Genomic DNA, 24831 nt, shown 5'->3' with positions numbered 1-24831 from the left:
AGGTGCTGTGCCGAGGGCTGCTCCGTTCTTTCCTTGCCCTCCCCGTGGTTGCAGTGGTTGTGTGTTTTGGACTAGGCCTTCGGTCATTCCTCCAGCCCTATTCCGGGTCCAGGTTGTGCTTGTAGAGGGAGCCAGGAAACCAACACGTCATTTTCTGCATTAGCTGAGCCGCCTCTTTCTTGAAAGCATCCTTTGTCGTCAGTGGTGCTCTGGGACCAGAATAGACCAGTATATGTGCTCCCTCGTCAGTGCTGAGTGACCTCTGTGGAAATGTCTCTTAAATGCATCTCCGTATGCGTTTCCTGCACACACTTCTGGAACCCTTCTTCGTGTATAGGATCTTCATTACTTGGGCCTAAAAGTCAAAAATTTGGACCAAAGACCGTCTTAGAGGCAGTTTCTCCACTTCACTGACTTCTATTCCTTTTTCTTCTGGCCTCCACGTGATATTCAGGTAAGGGGCGCGTGTCTAGACAGACATTACTCACGATGACTAACAAGGACTGTCCCACCCCTCTTCATGCTCCCAAACCACTCTCAGACCCAGGTGAGTTGAGCGCAGCGGGTGACAGGGAGCGCTTTTGCCCCTTCTTTAACAAGGAAAGTACACCATGCACAAACTTCACGTCTTCAGTTAGTGTTACTTGAGTGCACCCTTGAGCGTCCTTTGTGACGCATCATTGTGTCACGACAGCCTGTGTGCGAAGCGGAGGGTCACTTTGGCTCCTTCCTGGTCCAAATGAGGGGATCCAGGGGCGCTTAGGCCGCTCGTGGCCTGACCTAGTCCAGTCCTTCCTCAGCCCTTCATGTAATCTTGGGATGGGCTCTCCTTGTTACATTTTATATATCACGGGCAGGAGAACGTTGCCAAAAGTCTTAAGACTTAAAAAAAGTTACAGGTCGCAGTCTTCCCTGTTATTGAGCCTTTATTGTCCTTTCGCGAGTGACCTGATACATGCACGGCAGTTCACATCTGTAAGTTGTGAAGTGTGGCAAGTGAATCCAGCTTACCCCACCCGTGGCCTGAGAGGTAGAGCTTCGGTGCTGTTGCAGGTACCGCTGGCCTTTGCCCTGTTCCGTTGCCCTGCCGCTCCTCCTGCAACCCGGGTCACTACTTTCTTGAATCTGCTGGGCTTCCTTCCCCCTTAAAACATGTAGTTTTATCCCCTACAGATGCATCCCTAAGTAATCTGTTGTCCACTTTTGTTCATTTTTGAACTTCTAAAAAATATACCATGCCGTATGCAACCTTTCGGGACTGCTTTCCACTCAGCATTGGGGTTCCTAAGATTCATCTGTGTTGCAGCTGCAGTTAATTCATTTTGGCTCCTGTGGATTTAGCATCAACATTGGGCGAGTGTCCCACAATTTATCAGTTCTTTTGGCATTTGGATTGCTTACAGTTTTTTCTTTTCTTTTTTTGTCCTCGTACCAACAAGCCACAGGGAACATTGTTACTGATGAAACATGCTCTTATCCAGCATGTTTAAGAAATTCTCTTGAGTCAGTGTTTTTCAAACTGGGGTCATGGCTCTGGGTCATGAATTCATTTTAATGGATGCATTGAGTACCACTTTGTCACAGGTTTTCTGTGTATGTGGGTCTGACTCTAGGTGTTCTCTTTGTTCCCTTGGTCCGTTTGTCAGTCCTATGTCAGTTCCACGGTCTAACTCATTGGTGCTGAGACGTGGTGAGACAAGTTCTCCCATGTGTCTTTTAGTGTGTCAGCTCATATCTAGATTACGGAGCATATTGTCTGAGTGTTAGTTGAATGAAGGAGAGGGAAATATTTATCGCTGAAATGCTGCGGTAGGTGTTGGAAGAGAAGAAACTCGTGTTTTAAAAAAATTTAATGTTTTATTTATTTCTTTTTTTAAAATTTTTTATTTTTAAATGTTTTTATTTATTTCTGAGAGGGACAGACAGCATGAGTAGGGGAGGGTCAGAGAGAGAGGGAGACACAGAATCTAAAGCAGGCTCCAGGCTCTGAGCCAGCCGTCAGCATAGAGCCTGATGCGGGGCTCGAACCCACGGACCGTGAGATCATGACCTGAGCCGAAGTTGGACGCTTAACCGACTGAGCCACCCAGGCGTCTTGACACTAGTGTTTTTGTACAGAGTTAAGGTAACCCCATAAAAAAAGAAAGCTTTTTTATTTTTTTTAATGTTTTTATTTATTTCTAGGAGAGAGAGAGAGCGTGAGCAGGAGAGGGTCAGAGAGAGAGGGAGTGACAGACTCTGAAACAGGCTCCAGGCTCTGAGCTGGCAGTCAGCACAGAGCCTGACGCGGGGCTCAAACCCACGAACCGCAAGATCATGACCTAAGCGAAAGTCGGATGCTTAACCGACTAAGCCACCCAGGCGCCCCAAAAGAAAGCTTTTTTAAAAAGTTACATTTTCATTTTCACAGACTTCTGTGCAGCTGTAAGAAATAATACAGAGCTCTTGTGTACCCTTTACCAGTTTCTCCCTTTACCAGGTACCCTTCTGTAAAACTGACTATAGTATTGACCACCCTGATGTCGACACAGTTGACACATAGATCAGTTTTGTCACGACAGGGGTCCTTTTTTTTTTTTTTTTTTTTTTGCTACAGTTCCTGACCCCTGGCAACCACTAATCTGTTCCCTGCTTCTATAGTATTGTCATCTCGGGGGTGTTATGTAAATGGAATCATGTAGTATGTAATCTTTTTGGATTAGCTTTTCTTATTCAGCATAATTCCCTTAAAATTCATCTGAGTTGAATATTGAATGAAGTATATTCACTTCCTTTTTCTGGCTGCATAGTATTCCACGGTGTAGTGCACCATGGGTACTTTAACCATTCACCATCGAAGGACGTCTGGGTTGTTTCCAGGGTTGGCTAATAGGAATAAAGCTGTTAGGAACAAGTTTTGTGTGAACATGGGTTTTGTTTCTCCGGAAAAATACCCATGGTGCGCTTGCTGGGTGACACGGCAATTAAGTGCTGAGTTTTGTAAGAAACGACTCAACTGGTTTCCAGAGCTGCTGTTCACATTTGTCATTCCCAGCAGCAATGCATAAGTGATCCGTTTTGTTTTGTTTTGTTTTTTGTTGGTTTGTTTTTTGCATCTTCTCCAGCATTTGGTGTTGTCACTATTTTTTATTTTAGTCTTTCTTTCAGTTAGGTGTATAATATTTCATTGTGATTTTACTTTGCATTTCCCTGACAGCTAATGATCTGGGCGCCTATTCATGTGCACTTATTTGCTATCTGTGTATCCTCTTTGGATATACATGTCAGTTCATGTCTTTTGCCCATTTTCTAATTGGATTGCTTGTTTTATACTGTTGAATTTATTTTTTTAAGTTTATTTATTTGAGAGAGAGAGCACACACGTGAGTGGGGAGGGGCCAGAGACAGAAGAGAGAGAAAGAATCCTCAGCAGGATCCTGATGTGGGGCTTGAACTCATGAACTATGAGATTGTTACCTGAACCAAAATTAGGAGTCAGATGCTCAATGGACAGAGCCACAAAGGCACCCCTTTACTGTCGAATTTAGAGTTACATCGTTTTTGTTTTTGTTTTTTTTTAGGTTTATTTACTTGTTTTGAGAGACAGAATTCCCAAGCAGGCTTTGCCGTGTCAGCACTGAGCCTGATGTGGGCCTTGAACTCGGGAACCGTGAGATGATGACCTGAGTGGAAGTCAAGAGTCTTAACCAACTGAGCCAACCAGGGGCCCCTAGAGTTCTATCTTTTAGATACGAGTCCTTTATTACCTAGGTGGTTTGTACATATTTTTTTTTAAGTCTATAGCTTGTGTTTGTAGTCTCTTAATGGAGTCTTTTTTAGAGCAAAAAGTTTAAATTTTGATGAGGGCCAACTTGCTGAGAGTTTTTATTGTGAATGGTTGTTGGATTTTGTCAGGTGCATTTTCTGTGCCAGTGGCTATCATAAGTTTTGTTTAGCCTGTTGATTTTGTGGATTATAGTGATTGATTTTCAAAGACTGAACTAGCCTTGCATACCTGGAACAAATTGTTTAGTCAGGGTGTATAATTCTTTTTATACATTGATTTTAGTTCTCTTGGGTTTTCCTCTCCACACTGCATTGACCTTATCCTTATTTTAATTTACTGTATTTTCATTTTAATTCAGTCCTGTGTATTTTTAAATTTTCCTTGATACTTCCTCTTTGATCCGTGGATTATTTAAAAATGTATCACTTAGTTTCCAAATGTCTAAAGATTTCCCTGTTTTTACTGATTTTTAATTTTATTCTATTATGATCAGAAAACATACTCTATATGATTTCAGGTTTTAAAAATATTGTTGAGCTATGGGGGAGGGGCAAGATGGCAGAGAAGTAAGGAGCTCCGTACTTGCACTTGCGCCCATACATCACACGGAAAAGATCTGAAGCCGTTGGAAACCTTACGAAACCTGAGAGATTGGGAGAAAAAGGACGCAGAATCCACTGAGAAAGCCTTCTAACGGCTGCCTCAAGAAACAAGCCAGAGTACACAAGGTGGAGAGTCCCAAATATCACTACGAATAGGAAAATAAAATAACCAAGGTCCCAACAAGAGAGACCGAGACACCATTCAAAAAACACTCTCTGAAAGGAAAGGCCCTGGACAAAGAGTCTTCTTGGATACAGCAGCGCTCATAGCTACAGAGAGCATAACAGTCTTTAAAACTAACAAGAGCTGGGAGGCTCACTAAAATGACAAAACGAAAGAGCTCTCCTCCAAAAAAATTGTTGAGGTTTGTCTTATGGCCCATGATTTAGTCTCAGTGAATGTTCCATGGGCCCTTGAGGGGGGAAAAAGAGTTATATTCTGTGCTCTTGGATGGAGTGTTCTATATATGTTAACTGGATCATGTTGGTTAGTGGTGCTGAGTTCTGTGTTCTTGGTGTCCAGTACTACTTTTAGTTGCTAAAGTGGAGGATGTTGAAGTCACCGTTATAATTGTGGACGTGTCTCTTAGCTCAGTCTTACTTAATCTGTTTTGAAGGGTCTGTTGTTTGTTTTATCTTCCTGGTGGGTTGATAAGCATGCATGGATCTGGCGAGATGGGCAGAGGGGGAGAAGGATCTTAAACAGGTTCTGCACTAAGCTAACGCACTAACTTGCAACCTTGGGATCATGACCTGAGCCCACATCAAGAGTCATATGCTCAACTGACTGAGCCAGCAGGTGCCCCTGTAATGTCCCTTCTTATCCTTGGTAATTTTCTCTCAAGTCTGCTCTATGTGGTATTAATATAGCCACTTCTGCTTTTTTTGGACTAATGTTTACATGGTATATCTTTTTCCATCCTTTTACGTCCAGCCTGCCTATGTCCTTGAATTTGTTGTGTTCTTATCTGCTCTGCATTCTTTGCCTATTAATACGTATATTGAGACCATTAAGATAGGTATTGATGTTAGGTCTAATGCCTGACGTTATTCTGTTTGTTTCCTCCGTTTTCTGTATCTCTATTCTTGCCTTCCTGTGAGTTACTTAAACATCTTTTAGGATTCCATCTTGATTTATTTGTATTGATTTTTAGCGTATCGCTTTGTATGGTTTCTTAGTGGTTGCCTTGGGTATGATAGTGTATTTAACCTACATGGTATTTGTCCTACCAATGAGTGAAATGTGAAAACATTGCCATTTAAGTCCCTTTTACCTTACCCTACTTTTAAATATCATTGTTTTGGGTATCAGATGGTCTTGAAGTTTTTATTTCCGTTATCACATCCTATTTAGAAAACACATGAGAAGGACCAGCCATGATACTTGGGCGTATTTCTGCACTTTCTGTTCTTTCTTCCTTCCTAGCGCTCCAAGATTAATCATTTCCCTTTGTTAGCTTTAAGAATAAGTCTGCTAGTGACACATTCTTTTAGTTTTCTGTTGTCTCAGATGTCTGATAGCTATTTCAGCAATTTTGATTTGTTTTAACTTTTATTTTGAAAAGTTTCAAATATAAAAATAAGTCTCTGTACCCATCAGTCCCCTCCAACAGGTGGTGCCATTCTTGTTCCTCGCAGTAGAGATTTTCATTTTTGGTGTTCTTGTTTAGTAGAAGAAAGAGCTCTTCCTACATACGTGGCATGTGCTAAAGCATGTTATTAAGCACCTTTTAAAATCCTTGCAAGAGGGGCACCTGGCTGGTTCAGTCGGTGGAGCCTGTGACTCTTGATCTTGGGGTTGTGAGTTCGAGCCCCATGGTGGGCGTAGAGATTACTTAAAAAAAGCAAGAACTGGGGCGCCTGGGTGGCTTAGTCGGTTAAGCATCTGACTTTCGCTTAGGTCATGATCTCACGGTTTGTGGGTTCGAGCCCCGCGTCGGGCTCTGTGCTGACTGCCAGCTCAGAGCCTGGAGCCTGTTTCAGAGTCTGTGTCTCCCTCTCTCTCCGACCCTTCCCTGCTCACACTGTCTCTCTCTCTCTCCTAGAAATAAATAAAAATATTTTAAAAANCACGGTTTGTGGGTTCGAGCCCCGCGTCGGGCTCTGTGCTGACTGCCAGCTCAGAGCCTGGAGCCTGTTTCAGAGTCTGTGTCTCCCTCTCTCTCCGACCCTCCCCTACTCACGCTGTCTCTCTCTCTCCTAGAAATAAATAAAAATATTTAAAAAAAAAAAAAAAAAAAAGCAAGAACTTTATGGACTAGACCATAGCGGGATCCCCAGGTTACAGGTGAAAAACTGGAGGCTTAGAAGAATTAATAAGTTGCCTAAGGTCACACTTGGTATTTATTTATTTGTTTCATCAGAATGTTCCTGTATTTCAGAGAGAACCCAACTGCTGTCTGATAGAGACTGTAACAGATTGGGAGAGCTGTGTGTTACTAGAGAAAGCCCCTTTTGTTGATTTTCTTCCTCTTCCTGGGGGTAAATGTTGCCTTGCTGTCTCCTTGGCTCTCCCAGGTAGCACATTTATTTTGTTTGTAACAGACACGTGCATCGTAACCAGCGGTGGAAAAAATGCTAAGCTATTTTGATGATGGCATATTAAATTTCCCCTCTTGGTGTTCTCCTTTTAGCTCTCTATCAACGTCTATGACTACAACTGCCACGTGGACCTGATCCGGCTGCTCCGGCTGGAGGGCGAGCTCACCAAAGTGAGGATGGCTCGCCAGAAGATGAGTGAGATCTTCCCTTTGACCGAAGGTAACGCTTCAGCGCTCAGACTGCTTCGATAAAAACAGAAGTTTGGGATATCCATTCTTGTTTCAGTGGGATGCGTGCATTATAGAACGTTGAATGTGGTGGCCGTCCAGTGTAAAAAGAAGACCCATCAGCCAGTGTCAGGGATTTCCTGTTTCTCATCTTGTTTGTTCTGAAACATAGTCGTGAGCATGCAGTGCTGACTCACGTTTCGGATCCTGATTTTTTTTTTTCAACCCTACATCGTGATGAAAACTTTTTTGTAATTAAAATTTTTCTGCATCTTTCTATTTCCCATTCCAGAATTTATGTATTTAATCCTATTAAACTTTTATAAACAGTTTTTAACCATTTATTTATTTATTTTTGAGATTGCATGAGCTGGGGAGGGGAGAGAGAGGGGAGAGAAATCCCGAGCAGTCTCTGTGCTGTCGCCACAGAGCCCAATGTGGGGCTTGAACTCATGAATCGAACCGTGAGATCATGATCTGAGCTGAAATCAAGAGTCTGACGCTTAACCGACTGAGCCACCCAGGTGCCCCTTATAAACAGTTTTTAATGTGAATGTTTCACATCTTGTTTGTTACAGGATTGTTGGGCATTTAGGTTATTTATACTTATTTATTTGAAACATAATTAAACTGTACATCTTTGTGGTTCAGTCTTCACAAGCATTCATAATGGATCTTGTAGGGAGGAGCCGGAAAGCACCTGTCCCAGCTCCAGCTCTCCCTGCCCCGGAAGTATAACCTCTGAGTATGGAAGCTGAAATCAGATTGCCGAGGTTCATTCCAGGCTGTACGTCTTACTAGCTGTGTGACCTCAAGTGAATTATGTAAACGTTTTAAGACTCAGTTTTCCAGCAGTAAAATGGGGATGATGGTAGTTTCTGTCTCATAGTACATGGATTGGATGAGGTATTCTGTGTACAGTACTTAACAGGTGCCTTAGCCTGTCGTAAATGCTTAGATAGATGCAATTATTACTATTATTACTGTCAGCTACAGGATTTTGACAAAAGATTAACTTATCTTTAACCAAGATGTATATATGTAAGTACTTTGCAAAGTATAAAATGCCAGATGGGTGGATAGTCTGTTTTTAATTATCTGATCTTATTTGGAAGCAGAAACCTTCTATGTGGTTGGTACAGGCTTCAAGAATGGAATGTGTGTGAACTGTTCCAGGCTGGGTAGGATGGGTGAAATATTTGTGTGCTGGTGACTTGTGGTAAAGTCCCTGCTTTCGTCCTGCCCTTGGGTGAAGGAGATGGTGGCATAGGATACGCTCTTGTCTTGCAGAGCTCTGGCTGGAGTGGCTGCATGATGAGATCAGCATGGCTCTGGACGGCCTGGACAGAGAGCACGTGTACGACCTCTTCGAGAAAGCTGTGAAGGATTACATTTGTAAGTTCCCCGTGCGCTTCTCCGAGGCATCTGCGGTGGCCTCTGGCGTCAGCCCCTCCTTCCCTGGGTTGTATTGTGACGCGTCGCTACTCAGAAAGGGGAGCGTTAGTCTAGCAGTTAGAAAGATTTGAGTTTTTCTCACTATTCTCACTGTCTATGGTTTTCATTTGAGGGAATTTGGTTTTAAAATCCAAGGAGAAGAGTATTTGTAGTAAGGGAATGAAAATATTTGCACCCAGAATTTTTCTGGCAGGGAGAACTTATGTGGTATTTCCAGATGATAAAGATTTCCTTTTACACACTGAATGAGTTTTTTAGATTGTTTTGGACAGGATGTTTTATTTATGTATTTATTTTTTATTAAAAATATTTTTTAATGTTTATTTGCTTTTGAGAGAGAGAAAGGATGTGCATGCATGCAGGAGTCAGGGAGGGGCAGAGAGAGAGAGAGACGCGCGCTTGCGTGCACACACACGCACACACACACAGAATCCAATACAGGCTCCAGGCTCTGAGCTGTCAGCACGGAGCCCAACGGTGGGCTCAAACTTGGGAACGGCAAGATCATGACCTAGGCTGAAGTCGGATGCTTAAACTGACTAAGCCACCTATGTGCCCCCATTTTTTTTTTTAAGTTTTTATTTATTTTGAGAGAGGGTGTGCATGTGCATGAGAGAGAATCCCAAGTGGAGCAGAGGGAGAGTCCCTAGCAAGCTCCATGGGGACAGCGCAGAGCCATGAGCTTGGAGTCAGGAGCTGTGAGATCATGACCTGAACCAAAACCAAGAGTCAGAGACTTAACTGACTGAGCCACCTGGCCGCCCCTGCTTTTCTTTTTTTTAATATTAAAAAAAACTAAAAAATGTTTAAATTTTAAAATAATTATAGATTTATAAGAAAATAGTACAGAGAGGGCCTGTACTTATTTCAGCCTGCTTTCCCCAATATCTCATAACTAGTACAAAATCAAATTGACCTTAGTGCAGTGTGCGTGTGTGCTTCTGTGAACTTTATTCCCATGTGCAAATTCTGGTAACCACCACTGCAGTCGAGATGAGGAACCTTCCATCAGCACAGAGCTCTGCCTGGTCTGCTCATGTGGACGTTTTGTCAGCACAAGTGGAGTGTAGACACCTTATATCCTCTTAGGTTTCTTTACCCTCCCCTGTTGGTAGTATGATTCTCTAAATATTTTCATTACCTACATTTAGGACACATCAGACAGTACTGTGGACAAAATGTTCTTTAAAAACATTTTTAAAAATCTCCCCCTTTTAAAAATTTATTTTATTTTATAGAAAGTACGAGTAGGGGAGACGAGCAAAGGGAGAGAGAGAATCTTAAGCAGGCTCCACGCTCAGGGCAGAGCCCGATGTGGAGCTCTATCCCTCGACCCTGGGATCATGACCTAAGACGAAATCAAGAGTCACAACCAACTGAGCCGTCCAGGCGCCCCCACGTTTCCCTGTGTTAATTTAAACATCCTTCTTCCATGTGTGGTTTTCCCCACTCCCCACCATGGGCATTTCCCTTGTGAGAAGCACGGGTGCTTGGCAAGAGACCGCCCTGAGGGACCTGCATGCACCTTGACTTGCCAGAAAGAATTCATCCAGTTTTATAATCCGCATACTGAAAATTACAGGTGTTTTGTGAAGGTGAAATTCTACCATATGCGCTTCTAGAAGCTGCACTGTGTCTCTGCTCTGATGCCGCCGCCTGTGGCTTCTTAGAATCCCGTGACTGTTCTGAAGGCATGGTGTTCTGTTTTCTGATGATCCTGTTACTCCTCTGTTGAGGTCTCCGGGTCGTCCTTAGCAGCACCTGTTCGTTTTCTCCAAGGATCTTTGGTCTCTGCCTGGACCATCATGTTTTTAGGTCCTTCGTGGTTTGCAGTCATCTGCCTGTCAGGCCTCCACTGCCTCTTAGTGCTGATGTCAGCGCACCTTCCTGTTCCCCAACTGCTTCAGGGCTGTTGGGGGTCAGGAAGCCAGCTAACTGTGCTTCTTGGATTATGTCTGTCTGTCTGTCTCTGTCTCCTTCTCTCTCTTTTAAATGTTTTATTTAATTTTGAGAGCAAGGGTTAGAGAGAGGGAAACAGAGGATCTGAAGGGGGCTCTGTGCTGACAGCAGTGAGCCCATTGTGGGGCTTGAACTCATAGACTGTGAGATCATTACCTGAGCCACAATTGGACGCCCAACTGGTACCCCAGATTATGTCTCTTAAAGTAGTTTTGAATGGGGGCCTAAGGGGCTCTTGTGTGGTTTTCAGGAGCATTAGAGCATGGAAGTGGCATCACTTGTTTTGTCAATGTTCAGAAACCACTGTGAGGCCACTTTGACCTGCTTTTAGTTTTTTTCTTTTTTCTTTTTTTTAACATTTATTTTTGAAACAGGGAGAGGCAGAGCTGGAGGCAGGGAGGGGCAGAGAGAGAGGGAGACACAGAATCAGAAGCAGGCTCTAGGCTCTGAGCTGTCAGCACAGAGCCTGATGCGGGGCTTGAACCCACGAACCATGAGATGATGACCTGAGCTGAAGTTGGACGCTTAACTGACTGAGCCACCCAGGCGCCCCTACGATTTTATTTTAAGTAATCTCTACACCCAACACGGGGCTCAAACTCATAACCCCAAGATCAAGAGTCACATGCATTTCCGACTGAGTCAGCTGTGCGCCCCTCTTTTTCCTTTTTTCTTTCGCAGCCCACAGGGCAGCTCGGTTCTGGTGAACTAAAACAGTAACCGACAGACTTTGGCTAAGGTCTCTGGAATAAACACGTTTCAATGAGAAAGCAAGCCTTGGGAAAACGTACAGTAATTCTCAAATAGGCTTCCTTATTTTTTAAGTATTTTTATTTTTCAAGGTTAGTGTATAGGCCTGTGAAATTATTTTCAGAGCTTTGAAAAGTGACTTAGTAGGCAAAATATGTGCAGTAAGAATCATTGCATTTCTGAAGAGTTTAATTCATCAGCCTGCTCTTAAAAGCAGCAGGGGTGAGTGTATGAAAAGTCTAAAAAGAAAGTGAAAAAAAAAACCCAAGGCCATCAGGTCTTTTCTGTGGTTGTTCAAACATCATTTCAACTGGAGACTTAAAATACAGACTTTCGGCTACAGGATTGGCGCTTTTAATGTGTACTTTCACTTTGAACAGTAGGCTTAAAAAGGAATCAAGCTTCAAAAGTTAAAAAATTCTGGGCTTTGCAATCTCTCTGAAAGTTGACTCAGATTCATAACTATTAAAATCTATTAGTGGATTCCTTCAGTTTTAATAAATAAGCTTTATAATCACAGTCACGTTACATATTACCTCCTGGTATATTCTGTTTATGAAGTGAAAGTCAATAGTTGAAACCTAGTAGGAATGTTGTTTAAGGTACACTTTCTTGTTGAGCTGCAGTATTAGTAATAATATACGTAAGTTAGGGTGCTTCTTGATGTTCCCTTAACTCTTTACATGAATTTGTACTGTTTTGGTGGGCACGTTGTTTTTGTGATGCATCAGAACAAAGGTTTTGATATCTGGGTATTTCATGTCCTGAACTAATTGGAACCATTCTCCTTAGGTCCTAACATTTGGCTCGAGTACGGCCAGTACTCGGTCGGTGGGATTGGGCAGAAAGGTGGCCTTGAGAAAGTGCGCTCTGTGTTTGAAAGGGCGCTCTCGTCGGTTGGCTTACATATGACCAAAGGACTCGCTATCTGGGAGGCCTACCGGGAGTTTGAGAGTGCCATCGTGGAGGCCGCCCGGGTGAGTGCCCCGGTCTCGGGGCCCAGTGCTTCCCTTTGAATAGTCAGGGCGCTCTTTGTAAGCGGTCTTGGAGGAGCACCGTGAACAAAATGGTCTTTGCCAGTCCCTTGGTGGGTGGGCAGCAAAATCAAATCAGTGGTCTTCGTGGAATAGCAAAAATGATTTGACTAAAAAACAGACGACCCTATGATATTTTCCTGATGTTTAGAATACTACTATTTAAAAAAAAAAAAAAATACTACTATTTCAGTTACTGGTTCCAGGTGAATACACAAGAATGGCCACGTCACACTCCATACATATATATATGTATATGCGTGTATATACGCATACGTTATGTGTATGTGTCGTGTCCAGAAGTAACTGCAAGAGATTTGACCCCATCAGATTGGATTTTTAAACTCTGATTTACAGGATTTTACAGGCCCCCCCAATGTGCCCCCTCCCCCGTGTTTGTGTGTGTGCCCAGAGCTAGTGGTGGCAGTTAGTGGAGCCTGCTAGCAGTTGGGTCATGATTACTGAAGTGGCGTGTTCCCTCGCTGACGACACCCCTGTTGAAGAGTCTGCAGCGGTGCCTTCAGCTCCCCCTCCCTGAAGCCTCAGGGCCGACTCCTTCGGCCGACCTAACCCCTCGTGGGCCCTGCTCCCACAGTCCCCTCCACAGTCGTGCACCTGCGCCCTCTGTTCCCACACCGTTCCTTCTCTCCCTGCGTCTGGAGAGCCCGCAGGTGCCCCCAGTGCCGGCTCCCCACCGGAGTCCTTCCCGATCTCCTGCCTTCGTAACAGACCTCGGCCTCAAAAACCTGCTGCAAGCAAGCCCCAGGACTTTGATACTTGTGATACTTTCACAGTATCTACGTTCGGCCTCATCATAGTCATTTGTGTAGAATATAGTCCGTATAGACATTTCTTGTGTTACTTTTGCTTTTCACCCCATCTCCAACATCAGTAGCCAAGACCAGTTTATTTTGGAATCCTTGGCAGCACTTGTCAACAACACCTCATGCATAAGAGGTCAGACCCGTTTTTTTAGTTTCACCGAAAAACTTTTTGAAATATTTTTTGAAGTAGGGATAGCCAAAAAATTTGTAATTTACTACACATTTGCTTCTTTAGCCCATAGCTGGCTTCCTTTCCCCTTCTGACCGGGAACAAACCTTTGATTCACAGCTGGAGAAAGTCCACAGTCTCTTCCGGCGACAGTTGGCGATCCCACTTTTTGGTAAGAGAAACAGACATGTCAGTAGCCGGTCCTCCGTGGTTTTTAAAATGCTTTGGGATATGTGTTATAATTAGCCCTTTCCTAGCATCCTGTGAGGCAAGTGCTGCTGGTGTTCTTGCTTTCACGGGACAGTGTCACCGTGGACAAGGCCCTTGGTAAAAACATACCTTGAATTGTTAATGTTCAAGAGGATTCTGAGGGTCAGCAGCAGACTTCCTGGCTCAGTTTCCTAGGGTAAGACATTGTTGGAGAGGTAGAGTACCTATAAGAAATAGGGAAGCTGACCTTCTATATTTTCTGGGGAAACTTTATTGAGTAAGGGTTCCACTGTGAACATACTCTCTTTAGGAGTAATCTCTTCAGTGTCAGATGGGGATTTTCCACAGGCTTCTATCATTCTTTGGTGGGGGTGATTTGGTTCAGGAGCACTGTTGATTGAAAGTGTTTACATCTGAATTTCTTGGGGGCTTGGTAAGGATTTTCCTTTTTGGGTAAATATATTTTGGTAAGCCAAGCCATGAAAGCTCTGGGATTGCGTGTGAGCAGCGCCTGGAGGATATTTCTGGGCACAGGAAGAGTTAGGTGCTGCCATTTTATTTGTTCCCTAGGCCTGGTTACACGATGCACACCCTTGGCACTTCTGGATAACTGTTTGAGCCCAGACATAGTTTCTTTTTTTACTTTATGGTTTATTTGGATTTGATTTGACAAATTTATAAAGTGGCTGGCTTTCCAGTTGATTCCTTGGGTGATAGGCAGAAAAGCCTAGGAGTGGCTTGTACGTTTCCTCTCACGGACCCATGTGATGGCACAGCCCAATGAGTAGAGCGTGACCTTGAGCCGTACTGCCTGGTTCAAGGCCTTGCTCTACCATTTGATGTAATTCTCTGCTTGCATTTCCTCAACTGCAAAATGGGGATCACGATAGAACCTACTCCGTAGAGGTGTGAGGAGCGATTGAGTTAGTGGATGGAGAGTGTTAGAACATAGGAAGCAGTGGGTAAGTGTGGCTGTTATTTAATTAACCGATTCATTAGTTAGTAGGGCTGCTTGGGGAATTGCTTTGAGATGGAATCTAGGGTCAGCTCTGGGCCCAGTAGAAGGTTTGATCAGAAGTACTTTTGTGGCCACTGGTGCGGGAGGGACTGGCGACAGCTGAGCCTCCTGGTTTAGTCTCTGGTTGGGTTGGTAAAACCCATGGCAAGACCTACGGGGCTGAATCCGTCTTTCAATAGATATGGAGGCCACATTTGCAGAGTACGAAGAGTGGTCAGAAGACCCGCTACCAGAGTCGGTAATTCAGAACTATAACAAAGCACTACAGCAGCTGGAGAAATACAAGCCCTATGAAGAAGCGCTGGTAAGTGTTGGCCCCTCTGACAGTAAGCGTCTCCCTACAAACTTTTCCCTGATCGATAGTTGCAAATAAGCAGTATCTTTAACATTTGTTTTGTTTGAAATATGTAGAGTGTATAAATGTGTACATACAGTTTACATCCTAATAATAAAGTGAACGTCCATGTACCCACCACCCAGGTTAAGAAATAGAACATTGCCAGTCCCTAGAAGTCTCCTATGTGCCCCTCTCCGATTGCCTCCTCTTCCCTCTCCCGAGAGGTAATCACTTTCCTGACTTTTGTGATAATCATTCCCTTGCTTTTCTTTATGGTTTTACAATCTATGAACATAGATTAACGTATTGTTTAATTTTGCCTGTTTTTTGAGCTTTTATATAACGGCATCGTGCTGTGTATTTTCTTTCATTGAACATGTTTTTGGGTTGTGCTCACGTTGACAAGCATAGTCCATTTGTTTCCGCAGCTATCGAGTTGTGTACGTGTCCGCTGCAGTTTGTTGACTCGCGTTCCTAGGTAGTTGGGTCACTTTCCAGTGTTTTGCTAGGAGGAGCGACGTGTTTCCTCCCGTTCTCGAACATATCTCTTGGTACACTTGTGAGAAGTGCGCTTTGAGAGAGTGCACCTCGGGACCGGGCGGCTCTTCTTGCTCCCGGCCACCGCCCCCCCCAGGGAGCTCTCAGCCACCTCGGGATCTCGTCGTCCTCACCAGCCTTGGATGTCGGCATCCTCAGATTTGAGCCATTCTGCTGGATCTGAAGTTGTAGCCTTAATTTGCATTTCCCTGATTACTGCTAACATTGGGCATTTTTTCATCTGTTGGTGTTTAGGTTCCTTTTTTGTGAGATGCCTCTTGAAGTCTATGACTCCTTTTCCTTTCCTTTGTTTTTTGCCAAATTAATTCAGAGGAATATCAGATCTTAATTCTTACTTTTGGTTATATGTATTGCAAAAGTGTCCCCCAGGTTTGTGATTTGTTTTTTCACTGTGTTTAATGGCGTCTTTTGATGCCATTCTTAATTTCACTCTAGTTGGATGTATCATTCTTTCTCTTACAGTTTGCACTTTTGTTACGCTTAAGAAATCTCTCCATGTTCCAAAGTCATGGCTATTCTTAGCTCTGTTTTCTTCTGAAAGTTTATAGTTGTATTTCATGTTTAGATCTTCATATGGAATTGATTTTTGTGTATGGCATGAGGTAGGGGCCAGTTTCATTTTTCCATATGAGAGTCAGTTTTCCAGCACCAATTTTGATAATTCCATCTCCCTCTCGTTGATGTGCTGGTTCACATCTGTCATAGATCGGCTGTCCATTTGTGTGTGTGTCTATTTCTGGTCTTTCTGTTCTGCTCCACTGGCTTATATTACACTGTCATAGTAATGATAGTTTTATAAGTTTTACTCTTAGGTAACATGAATCCCACCAGGTAGTTCCTCTTCAAGAGTGTTTTGTCTTTCTTTAACTTTTTTTTTTTTTTTAACAAATGCTATTTATTTATTAAGTTTACTTATTTTGAGAGAGAGTGAGAGAGACAGACAGAGCATGTGAGCAGGAGAGGGGCAAAGAGAGAGGGAGAGAGAGAATCCCAAGCAGGCTCCGCACTGCCAGCACAAAACCCAATGTGGGGCTCAGACCTGTGAACTGTGAGATCATGACCTGAGCCAAAATCAAGAGTTGGATGCTTAACTGACTGTGCCACCCAGGTGCCCCCTTTCTTTAGCTCTTCCTACTTCTGTTGAATAGAATCAGCTTTTCAAGTTTTATTTAAAATGTTGAATTTTTTTTACTGGAATTGCATTTTATCTTTAATCCATTTGGGGAAGAATATACATTTTTAAAATTTTGAGTCTTCCCGTCTATAAACATGGTATGTAGGTCTTTGGTATTTAGGCCTTATCTTTCTGTAAAGCTTTATGAATTTATAATTTCATCTGATATTTTGGACACATTTCTTAGATGTATTCCTGAGTTATTTTTGAGTCTACTGAAAATGTTTCCTTTTTCAAAGATTTGCTTTAGTTCTAGTTGTTCCTGGTATGGAAATTTTAATTCTCTATATTAATTTTTTGTCAGTTTTCTTCAAAAATTCTTATTAATGATTTATTGATTCTTTTGGATTTTCTGTGTTGACCATTTTTTGTGTTTTTGTCCATAATGCTGTTTGTAAGTAAGTGCTGTTTTTCACCCTTCCTTGGCCTTAGAATACTTTCAACTTCATTTCCCATGCCTCACACTTACACACTCATTTTTTGTTTTTCTTGTCTTTTGTTCAACCTGAAGGGCATCCTTGTTAATCTTGCATTATAGAGCTCCACCCTCTCTACATTCACTATGTGAATTTCCCACTTTTCTTTGCTCTTTTCCCCTTCTTGCATCCTGGAGCTTTCATCTGGAAGAATCATTTTTCTTTTGCTTCAAACGCACCCATTAGAGTCTCCTGCACCGGATATTTGCTGGTGACAGATGGTCTCAGTTTTAATTTGCAAAGGTCTTTCACTTTGCTCTCCTTAAAAGTTCATGTCTCAGGATGTAGAATTCTAGACTGACAGTTACATCTTCTGTCTTGCTTCTGTTGTTGCTGTTAGGAAGTCGGCTTCTTTGATGGCAATCCTTGTTTTTTCTCTGACCCATTTTAAGATCTCTTTGGTTTTGCCTGATGTCCTGTAACTTCAGTCCAGTAGCTCCAGGGGTGGATACCTTTGTGTTTATCCTTTTTGGGGTTCGTTGGGCTTCTTGGCCCTGTTTTTGGTATCTTGTGGCATAGTAAGAACAGAGACTCTGAGAGCCAGGCTGCCTCAAGTTTGCATGTTTGCGCTGCCAGTCACTAGCTCTCAGGCTTCCTTCTTAGCCTCCTTGAGTATCTGTCGCCTTGAATGTAAGATAGGGTAATAATGACACCTCGTTGTGAAGATCACATCCTTAATAGATCTTACACAGGCAAAGGTTTAACCTTCTCTTAGGTTTTGTTTAGTGTTTCTTGTTTCTTTGCCAGTTTGCTGATGATTTTCAAGACATTTTTCATATTTAATCCAGCAGTTTTAGTTGTTTTCAGTGGCAGTCTGTCTGGGAACTAGTTTGTCATTACAGCTAGAAACCGAGGCTCCAGAGCATCATCTTTCTATGTTCAGCACGTGTGTGCTCTCCTGCTCACCCGCATGCGTTCCATCTCCCTTTTCCACACGTAAATGATTGGATGTGGTAGTACTCAAATCCTCATTAGTGAAATCCTCACCCAGTTTGATGTCATTAGGATCTTCAGTAGAGTGTGGCTGAAAAGTTGAATAAGATTTTTGTCAGAAAAGAATTCGGACTGTAGGTCTTTGGGTCTGTAAGCATTCGGCCTAGCGTCTTCCGTTTTCTGTATGCACCTGCACCCCGGCAGGAGCCCATGTTTGCGATGAGAAAGCTGAGTACCACACGGCCCCAAAGTGCTGCAGTGTGGTTGCCCTCACTCACTCAGTAGGCCCAGGGAGGGCTAGCTGTGGTCATTGGCAAAGGGGTTTCTCGGTCGTTCAGTTTCCGATAGATGCTCCCATCAGAAATCTCCTGTGGTCTAGGGATGGGCCTGGGAAAGGCTTTATGGAGTCTGTGTAGCTGTTTCCGTGGAGAGGCCCTCCGGACCCTGACTCTGCCGGGCAGACCGTGGAGGTACTGGGGGTGGGGATTGGTGATTCTAACTGACGTGGCCAGGCTTGCTAGGATTTAATGTGAAGATGTGTTGTGCTTCCTCCCAGTGTCGAGCAGCTCATTTCAACCTCATTGTGCATCCCCCCCCCCCCCCCCCCGGCCCTAGTTGCAGGCAGAGGCGCCCAGGCTGGCTGAATACCAAGCGTACATCGATTTTGAGATGAAAATCGGCGACCCTGCCCGCGTTCAGTTGATCTTCGAGCGCGCCCTGGTGGAGAACTGCCTCGTCCCCGATTTGTGGGTCCGCTACAGTCAGTACCTAGTAAGACGACCTGGCTGTGCCAACTTCGTATCCTTTTTACCGACGGAGAATCTATGTAGAGGAAGCCAGCCAGGGCTCCAGGGGTCGGCTGTGTGCCGCTCCTCTCTGCGCTCTCACTGTGCCCTCATCCTCCCTTCGCCCTCTCTGCCAGCCCTGAGGTTCTGCTGTTTTGAGTCCTGTCACACTGATCATGCTAACTTTAGAAAAAATTGGCACGGTTTACCTATTGAGGACTTTGTGACCTTAATTTTTTTCTTCTCACTTTGTATCCTGGAGAAAACGTAAACCTAGCACGTAGATTAGTAAAGCTGGTGTGCCATCACCCACCTTCAACATTAACGTGCGGCACTAGCCTAGTTTTGCCTGGGTCCTTACCTTCTTCCCCTTTCCCTGTGAAGCTGCTCCAGAAGTCGCGTTTCATTGGCAGATACCTCAGGGTGTATGTATAAAAGATTTGAATCGGGATGCAGACGAGGTCTGTCTGCTTGGATTGGCTGTTTTATCTACGGTCTCCCCTCTCCCCAATTCCCCTTGGCGATTTTTTTGTCGAAGAAACCAGTCATGAGAATTTCTAAGGGAATTTCTTTTGTCAGCTGGTTGTGCTGGAAATGTCTTGTGGATGGTGAAGTCTGTAACGGTAGCATTTTATCTCCTAACGATGAATTTCTGTATCATAGGATCGGCAGCTGAAAGTAAAGGATTTGGTTTTATCTGTACATAACCGTGCCGTGAGAAACTGCCCCTGGACAGTTGCCCTTTGGAGTCGTTACCTCTTGGCCATGGAAAGACATGGAGTTGACCATCAAGTGATTTCCGGTGCGAATGCTTCTGTGGGAAGACTCTTAAACTCTCCGTTCCAAGCCAGAAAGATAGCTGTGACAGAGTCATCAAGTCAGCCTTTCCATGGGTGTCGAGCTTGGGATATTGGGTGTTAGTGACAAAAAAAGGCCTAAGTGGGAGATAACTTGTTTGTATTTTGGGCTTCTTAGAGCTTTTAATGTGCTAACATTCTTTGTGATTTTCCAAGAAGTTGGGTCTTGTCTTCAATCTGATTTGACGTGGCATTCTTGTAGTGCAGGACATCGTGTGGAGCTCACCCTTTCTAGAACACAGTTGGTGCAAATCCTGTAGTAGCTTTTCTTCTGAACAGTTCTCTCTAGCTCACTTCACTTTTTTGTATCCTATCATTATTATTTTAAATCATACAGTAGCTGAGAGTCCGTAGAGGTTTTTATAACAATCTTGATAACTTATATTAGCTTCTCTTTGAATTGGTCAGAAATTCTGGCTTTTTCTTTAATTCCAGTGACCTTCGAGAAAGCTTTGAGTGCCGGCTTCATCCAGGCCACTGATTACGTGGAAATTTGGCAGGCGTACCTGGATTACCTGAGGAGAAGAGTTGATTTCAAACAAGGTATTTAAATTCTTGTGTCAGATTCAGTTCTGAATTTTTTAACATACATTTTCTGAGATGACCCAGATTGCCCAGATATCTCATGATTAGGCAAATGATACAGACCAGCCACTGGCAACCTGTTTTCCCCCAGAAATTTTAGCTGTTGGATCTTCTAAAAATTCCTGCTGTGAATCGTAAAGGAAGAGTTAAGGTCCTTCTGTTTCATACTGGCTCCCACCAGCCTCTAGTTTCATTTCTCTCCTCTCTCCTTTCTTACATCCTAACTAGGTCTTCAGATAGGACTCCTGTGTGTCTTTTAAATCTTGGAACCTCTGTAGGATCCCCTGCCTTCTTCCCTTGGCCCCTCAAAAAAAAGGTGGGGGAGGGCAACAGAAACCGCCCATTTGCACTCATGCAGGTGGCCCTCAGCCATTCTGCCAGCTGTGGTCCTGCATGCAGCACCCTGTGCTCGCCCTTTCGCACCGTCCATGGTGTGTGCCGCTCTAGGCTTTCTCCCTGGCTATGTGATGCGGGCAGGAACCGATGCCAGAGGTGTAGCAGGCTCCCGGGAGTTTCACTGTAGGATTTAAAAGAAAAAAAAGATGTGGTATGTGGTTTCATGAAGCCAAACCTCTTTTGCAATTTCGAATAGACTCCAGTAAAGAGCTGGAAGAGCTGAGGTCTGCATTCACTCGCGCCCTGGAGTATCTGAAACAGGAGGTGGAGGAGCGTAAGTGTGCCTTCGGCCGACTCCTTTGTCCACTTGTCGCTCCTGTCCGTAGTTGGTGTGCCTTCTCAGTCAGAGGCTCTTCGTCTCTAAATTAATTTCTGATTTTGACTCGTTCTGTCCTTCCAGGTTTCAGTGAGAGTGGAGACCCAAGCTGCGTGATCATGCAGAACTGGGCTCGGATCGAGGTAAGCGTTCACGACACACCTGTCAGCTCCACCCCGTTCTGAAGGGACATTTGTGTAGGTAATGTGGCTGAGGTTGCGCCAGAATCCTAGGTGATGGTCTAGGGTCTGTAAGGACTTCTGTTAAATATCTAGCTTCGTGCTCATTCATTCATATCTGAGGAAAGCACTGGCACCTGCATGTAGGAGGTGACACAGCAGACATCGGAATCGCGTCACGCGTGCACCTCTTCCTTCTGTCCCTCAGTGCCTTGTTCATGAGCCTGTACCAGGTGGGGACTGTTTGCCAGGCGTTTCCCTGTGTGCTGGGGAGTGAGATAGTTCTGCTCTATGCTCCTAAGGCTTGAATCTCATGTAGGAGACAGGAATTTGACAAATATTTCGGGCATGCAGTGAATTGAGTGTTATTGTTGGACCGAAGACCCCAAGTTGATAAGATACGGAACCCGCCCTTGATCAGCCCACAGAATTGTGAAATTCTTTTAAGAAAATAATTTAATTTGTTTATTTATTATATTTATTTTTGAGAGAGAAAGAGAGCAGGGGAGGGGCAGAGAGAGAAGGAGACACAGAATCTGAAGAAGGCTCCAGGCTCCAAGCTGTCTGCACAGAGCCCAACGCGGGGCATTCAAGCCCCGGATCATGACTTGAGCCAAAGTCACGTGCTTAACTGTCTGAGCACCCAGGCACTTCCAGAATTGTGAAAATCTAAGCACGTTTTATTTTCTGAGAGGGGTCAGGTCAAAGAAATGGATATCTGTCAGGTTCACAGAGGTTCACCTGCCCAAGTCACTTAATAAGTGGCAGATCAGGGGACCTACTCCTAGATCAGTCTGTCTTTGCGTTGCCTCGAATTAAACACTTGTAGTTAAGTTCGATAAAAACAAAACACAATTGTCTAGCTAGTTCTGTCATAAGTACCTGTGGGCTCAAATAGGTTAGGCAGATAGCTCGAGGCTTGTCACCTTGGAGAGGCCGAGGGGGTCAGGCCAAGCCCATCTCCCTGGAAGGTGGCCAGGAATGTCCAGGGAGTCACGTAACATGCACAGTCAGTGGGGGGGGGTTAAAGCACGTGTGTTTGAAGTGTGTTTTGTGATATGTGCCAGCGTCATAAGGTTTGCGTCTTTTCCTAACGGAGCCTGTTAATGCGTTGTAGGCTCGCCTGTGCAATAACATGCAGAAAGCTCGGGAACTCTGGGACAGCATCATGACCAAGGGGAATGCCAAGTATGCCAACATGTGGCTTGAGTATTACAACCTGGAAAGGTAACTGATCTGGGGGCGCTTTTGGTGGTGCTTGTCAGGGGTAATCTGTCTTCAGTCCTGGCTGACTCCTGCTGGCTTGGGCCTGCCCCTTACCGTAGGCTCCCCCGACCTTAATTAGCCTCTGTCTTGTTAGTGGCTGTGTGTATAATGGGCGAAGGCTAGGGAACTAAACCTACTGTTTTATGCCTAGCCCTGTATTCTGGCCCTGTGTTTCTGTTTGTTATTTTGATTTGTTTTGATTTTTGGACATGAATGTTTCATTTCACTTTTGGGGGGAACTATTAATTTATTATGCTTGCTTTGTATGTAAAAGTAGAAAATATTAAAAAGTAAAGAGAAAAAACCCCAAATTATCTGTAGTGACAATCCCAGAAGACACACCCTTGTTAGCTAATGGTTCAGGTATATTCTTTGAGATTTTTTCTATATTTAAATTGTTTTAAATTATTTTTATTTTAGGGCCGCCTGTGGGTGGCTCAGTTGGTTAAGTGTCCGACTGTGGCTCAGGTCATGATCTCACAATTTGTGGGTTGAGCCCCGTGTCGGGCTCTGTGCTGACAGCTCAGAACCTGGAGTCGACTTCAGATTCTATGACTCCCTGTCTCTGCTCCTTCCCTGCTCACTCTCTCTCTCTCTCAAAAATAGATAAACATTAAAAAATTATTTTTATTTTTTTAAGAAAGCACATGTACAAGCTGGGAATGGGCACAGGGAGAGGGAGAGAGAGAATAAGCAAGTTCCATGCCCAGAGCAGAGCCCCACGTGGGGCTTGATCCTGTGACAGTGAGATCATGGCCTGAGCCTAAATCAAGAGTTGGACGCTTAACTGACTGAGCCACCCAGATGCCCTGTCATTTTTTGTTCTTAAAGATAATGCGATGATAGTGTACGTTATAAATCTCTGAAGCTATTTTAAATAAATAAGATATGGCCAATAATATTTATCATGTGGGGAAGATGTAAAGAATATGATCAGTTTTTCTATCCATTGTGTCTTGAACATTGTCAATAAATATATTTCTGGGTTTTTTTTCTTGAGTATTTTGGCTTTTCTCCCAATTTAAAAAAAACATGTACTCAAAATAAGACATTTACAAAACTGTGTGGTAGAAAGTGAAAGTTTACTCCCGTTGAATAGTATGACTACTGTTCAAGTGTGTTGAAGGTTACCTGGGTGGCTCAGTGGGTTAAGCATCTGACTCTTGATCTTAGTTCAGGTCATGACCTCACGGTTTGTGGAATTGGGCCCTGTGTCAGGCTCTGCACTGATAGGGTGGAGCCTGCTTGGGGTTCTCTCTCTCCCTCTCTCGGGCTCTCCCCTGCGCACATGTGCGTTATCTCAAAATAACTAAACATTTTTTAAAAAGCTTGTCAAATATTCCTCTAGGCCAGTAGTTCTCAAACTTTTTGGTCTACGGAGCCCTTACACTCTTAAAGAACCCTGGAAAGCTTTTGTTTATGTGAGTTGTCTATATTTAATGTTGCCATATTAGAAACATTGATAAATCTTGTCAAGTATCAATATCGCTATGTTAGGAAGTGAAAAACATTTTTATTTAATTGTCATAAGAATAAATTCATTCCTAAGTTCATAACATAAAGAATATACTTTTTAGGAAAAATGATTATTTTCCAAACCCCAAAATAATTTAGTGAGAAAAGTGGCATGGTTTTGTATGTTTGTGAGTATCTGTAGTTTGGCTTAGAAGACTGCTGGATTTTGCATTCACTGTATTATGAATTTGCATTGAAGAATAGGAAGAAAATTTGGCTTCACACAGATAAGAGGTTAGAAGAGAGAAGAGGTATTTTAATAAGCTTTTCAGATAAGTGTGATTATTCTTTCATAGTAGGGCAAGATTCAGCAAGTGCAGTTTCTTTAAAAAATTTGTTTCTGATGCTTTTAATTATCTTTTAGATAGAAAGCACGAGCTGGGGGAGGGGCAGAGAGAGAGGGAGACAGGAACCAAAGTAGGCTCCATGCTGACAGCAGAGAGCCCGATGCTGGGCTCGAACTCATGAGCTGTGAGTTCATGACCTGAGCCAAAGTCGGATGTGTAGTGGACCGAGCCACCCAGGCTCCCCAGCAAGTGGTAATTTCTTACGTAGTTGCAATGTAGAACCTGAAACCATATCATCGAATTTCTCGGACTCTTACGTTAATATCCATTGGTCTGTTTTGTACTTTGAATGGACCTTTTACGCACTCAGGGTTCCGTGACCTGCATTATGCATTTGGAAAATACTCAATTACTGAGTCATGCAGCTCTTCACAGCATGGACACATTTCATTTTACGGTATTTTAAAAAATATCTTTGGTTCATATCCTTAGGGATCTTAATCTTTTAAGTAGGAAGTTGTCAGACTCAAAGTGGCAGATACAGATTTTCCTAAATTTGGATTTTCACTTGAACACTGCAGTGTTATCATGGTAGCAAATACAGTTCATGGT

The 24831-nt window shown here is 43.6% G+C and overlaps 1 protein-coding gene across 4 annotated transcripts in view; it reads left to right on the top strand.

Moving 5' to 3' along the window:
- The window catches only part of SART3 (spliceosome associated factor 3, U4/U6 recycling protein), a 37211-nt gene that overhangs the window by 3000 nt on the left and 9380 nt on the right, over window positions 1-24831 (top strand). For 2 of the 4 annotated variants that reach the window (XM_039219909.1, XM_039225877.1), the window contains exons 2-12: window positions 7002-7128; window positions 8427-8531; window positions 12093-12277; window positions 13394-13499; window positions 14735-14859; window positions 18649-18804; window positions 19482-19620; window positions 20111-20218; window positions 20853-20930; window positions 21057-21115; window positions 22269-22378. In XM_039219909.1, coding sequence (XP_039075840.1) covers window positions 7002-7128; window positions 8427-8531; window positions 12093-12277; window positions 13394-13499; window positions 14735-14859; window positions 18649-18804; window positions 19482-19620; window positions 20111-20218; window positions 20853-20930; window positions 21057-21115; window positions 22269-22378 — 1298 coding nt within the window. The remainder of the gene's footprint in view (window positions 1-7001; window positions 7129-8426; window positions 8532-12092; window positions 12278-13393; window positions 13500-14734; window positions 14860-18648; window positions 18805-19481; window positions 19621-20110; window positions 20219-20852; window positions 20931-21056; window positions 21116-22268; window positions 22379-24831) is intronic. The other 2 variants (XM_039226645.1, XM_039227393.1) reach the window with 1 other exon arrangement.

The sequence above is a fragment of the Hyaena hyaena genome, unplaced genomic scaffold (genome assembly GCF_003009895.1).
Source record: "Hyaena hyaena isolate Hyena2069 unplaced genomic scaffold, ASM300989v1 scaffold_0, whole genome shotgun sequence".
In the NCBI taxonomy this organism is placed as follows: Eukaryota; Metazoa; Chordata; class Mammalia; order Carnivora; family Hyaenidae; genus Hyaena; species Hyaena hyaena.
Note: the sequence above shows the minus strand (reverse complement) of the source record. Positions and strands in the feature narration are given on the sequence as shown.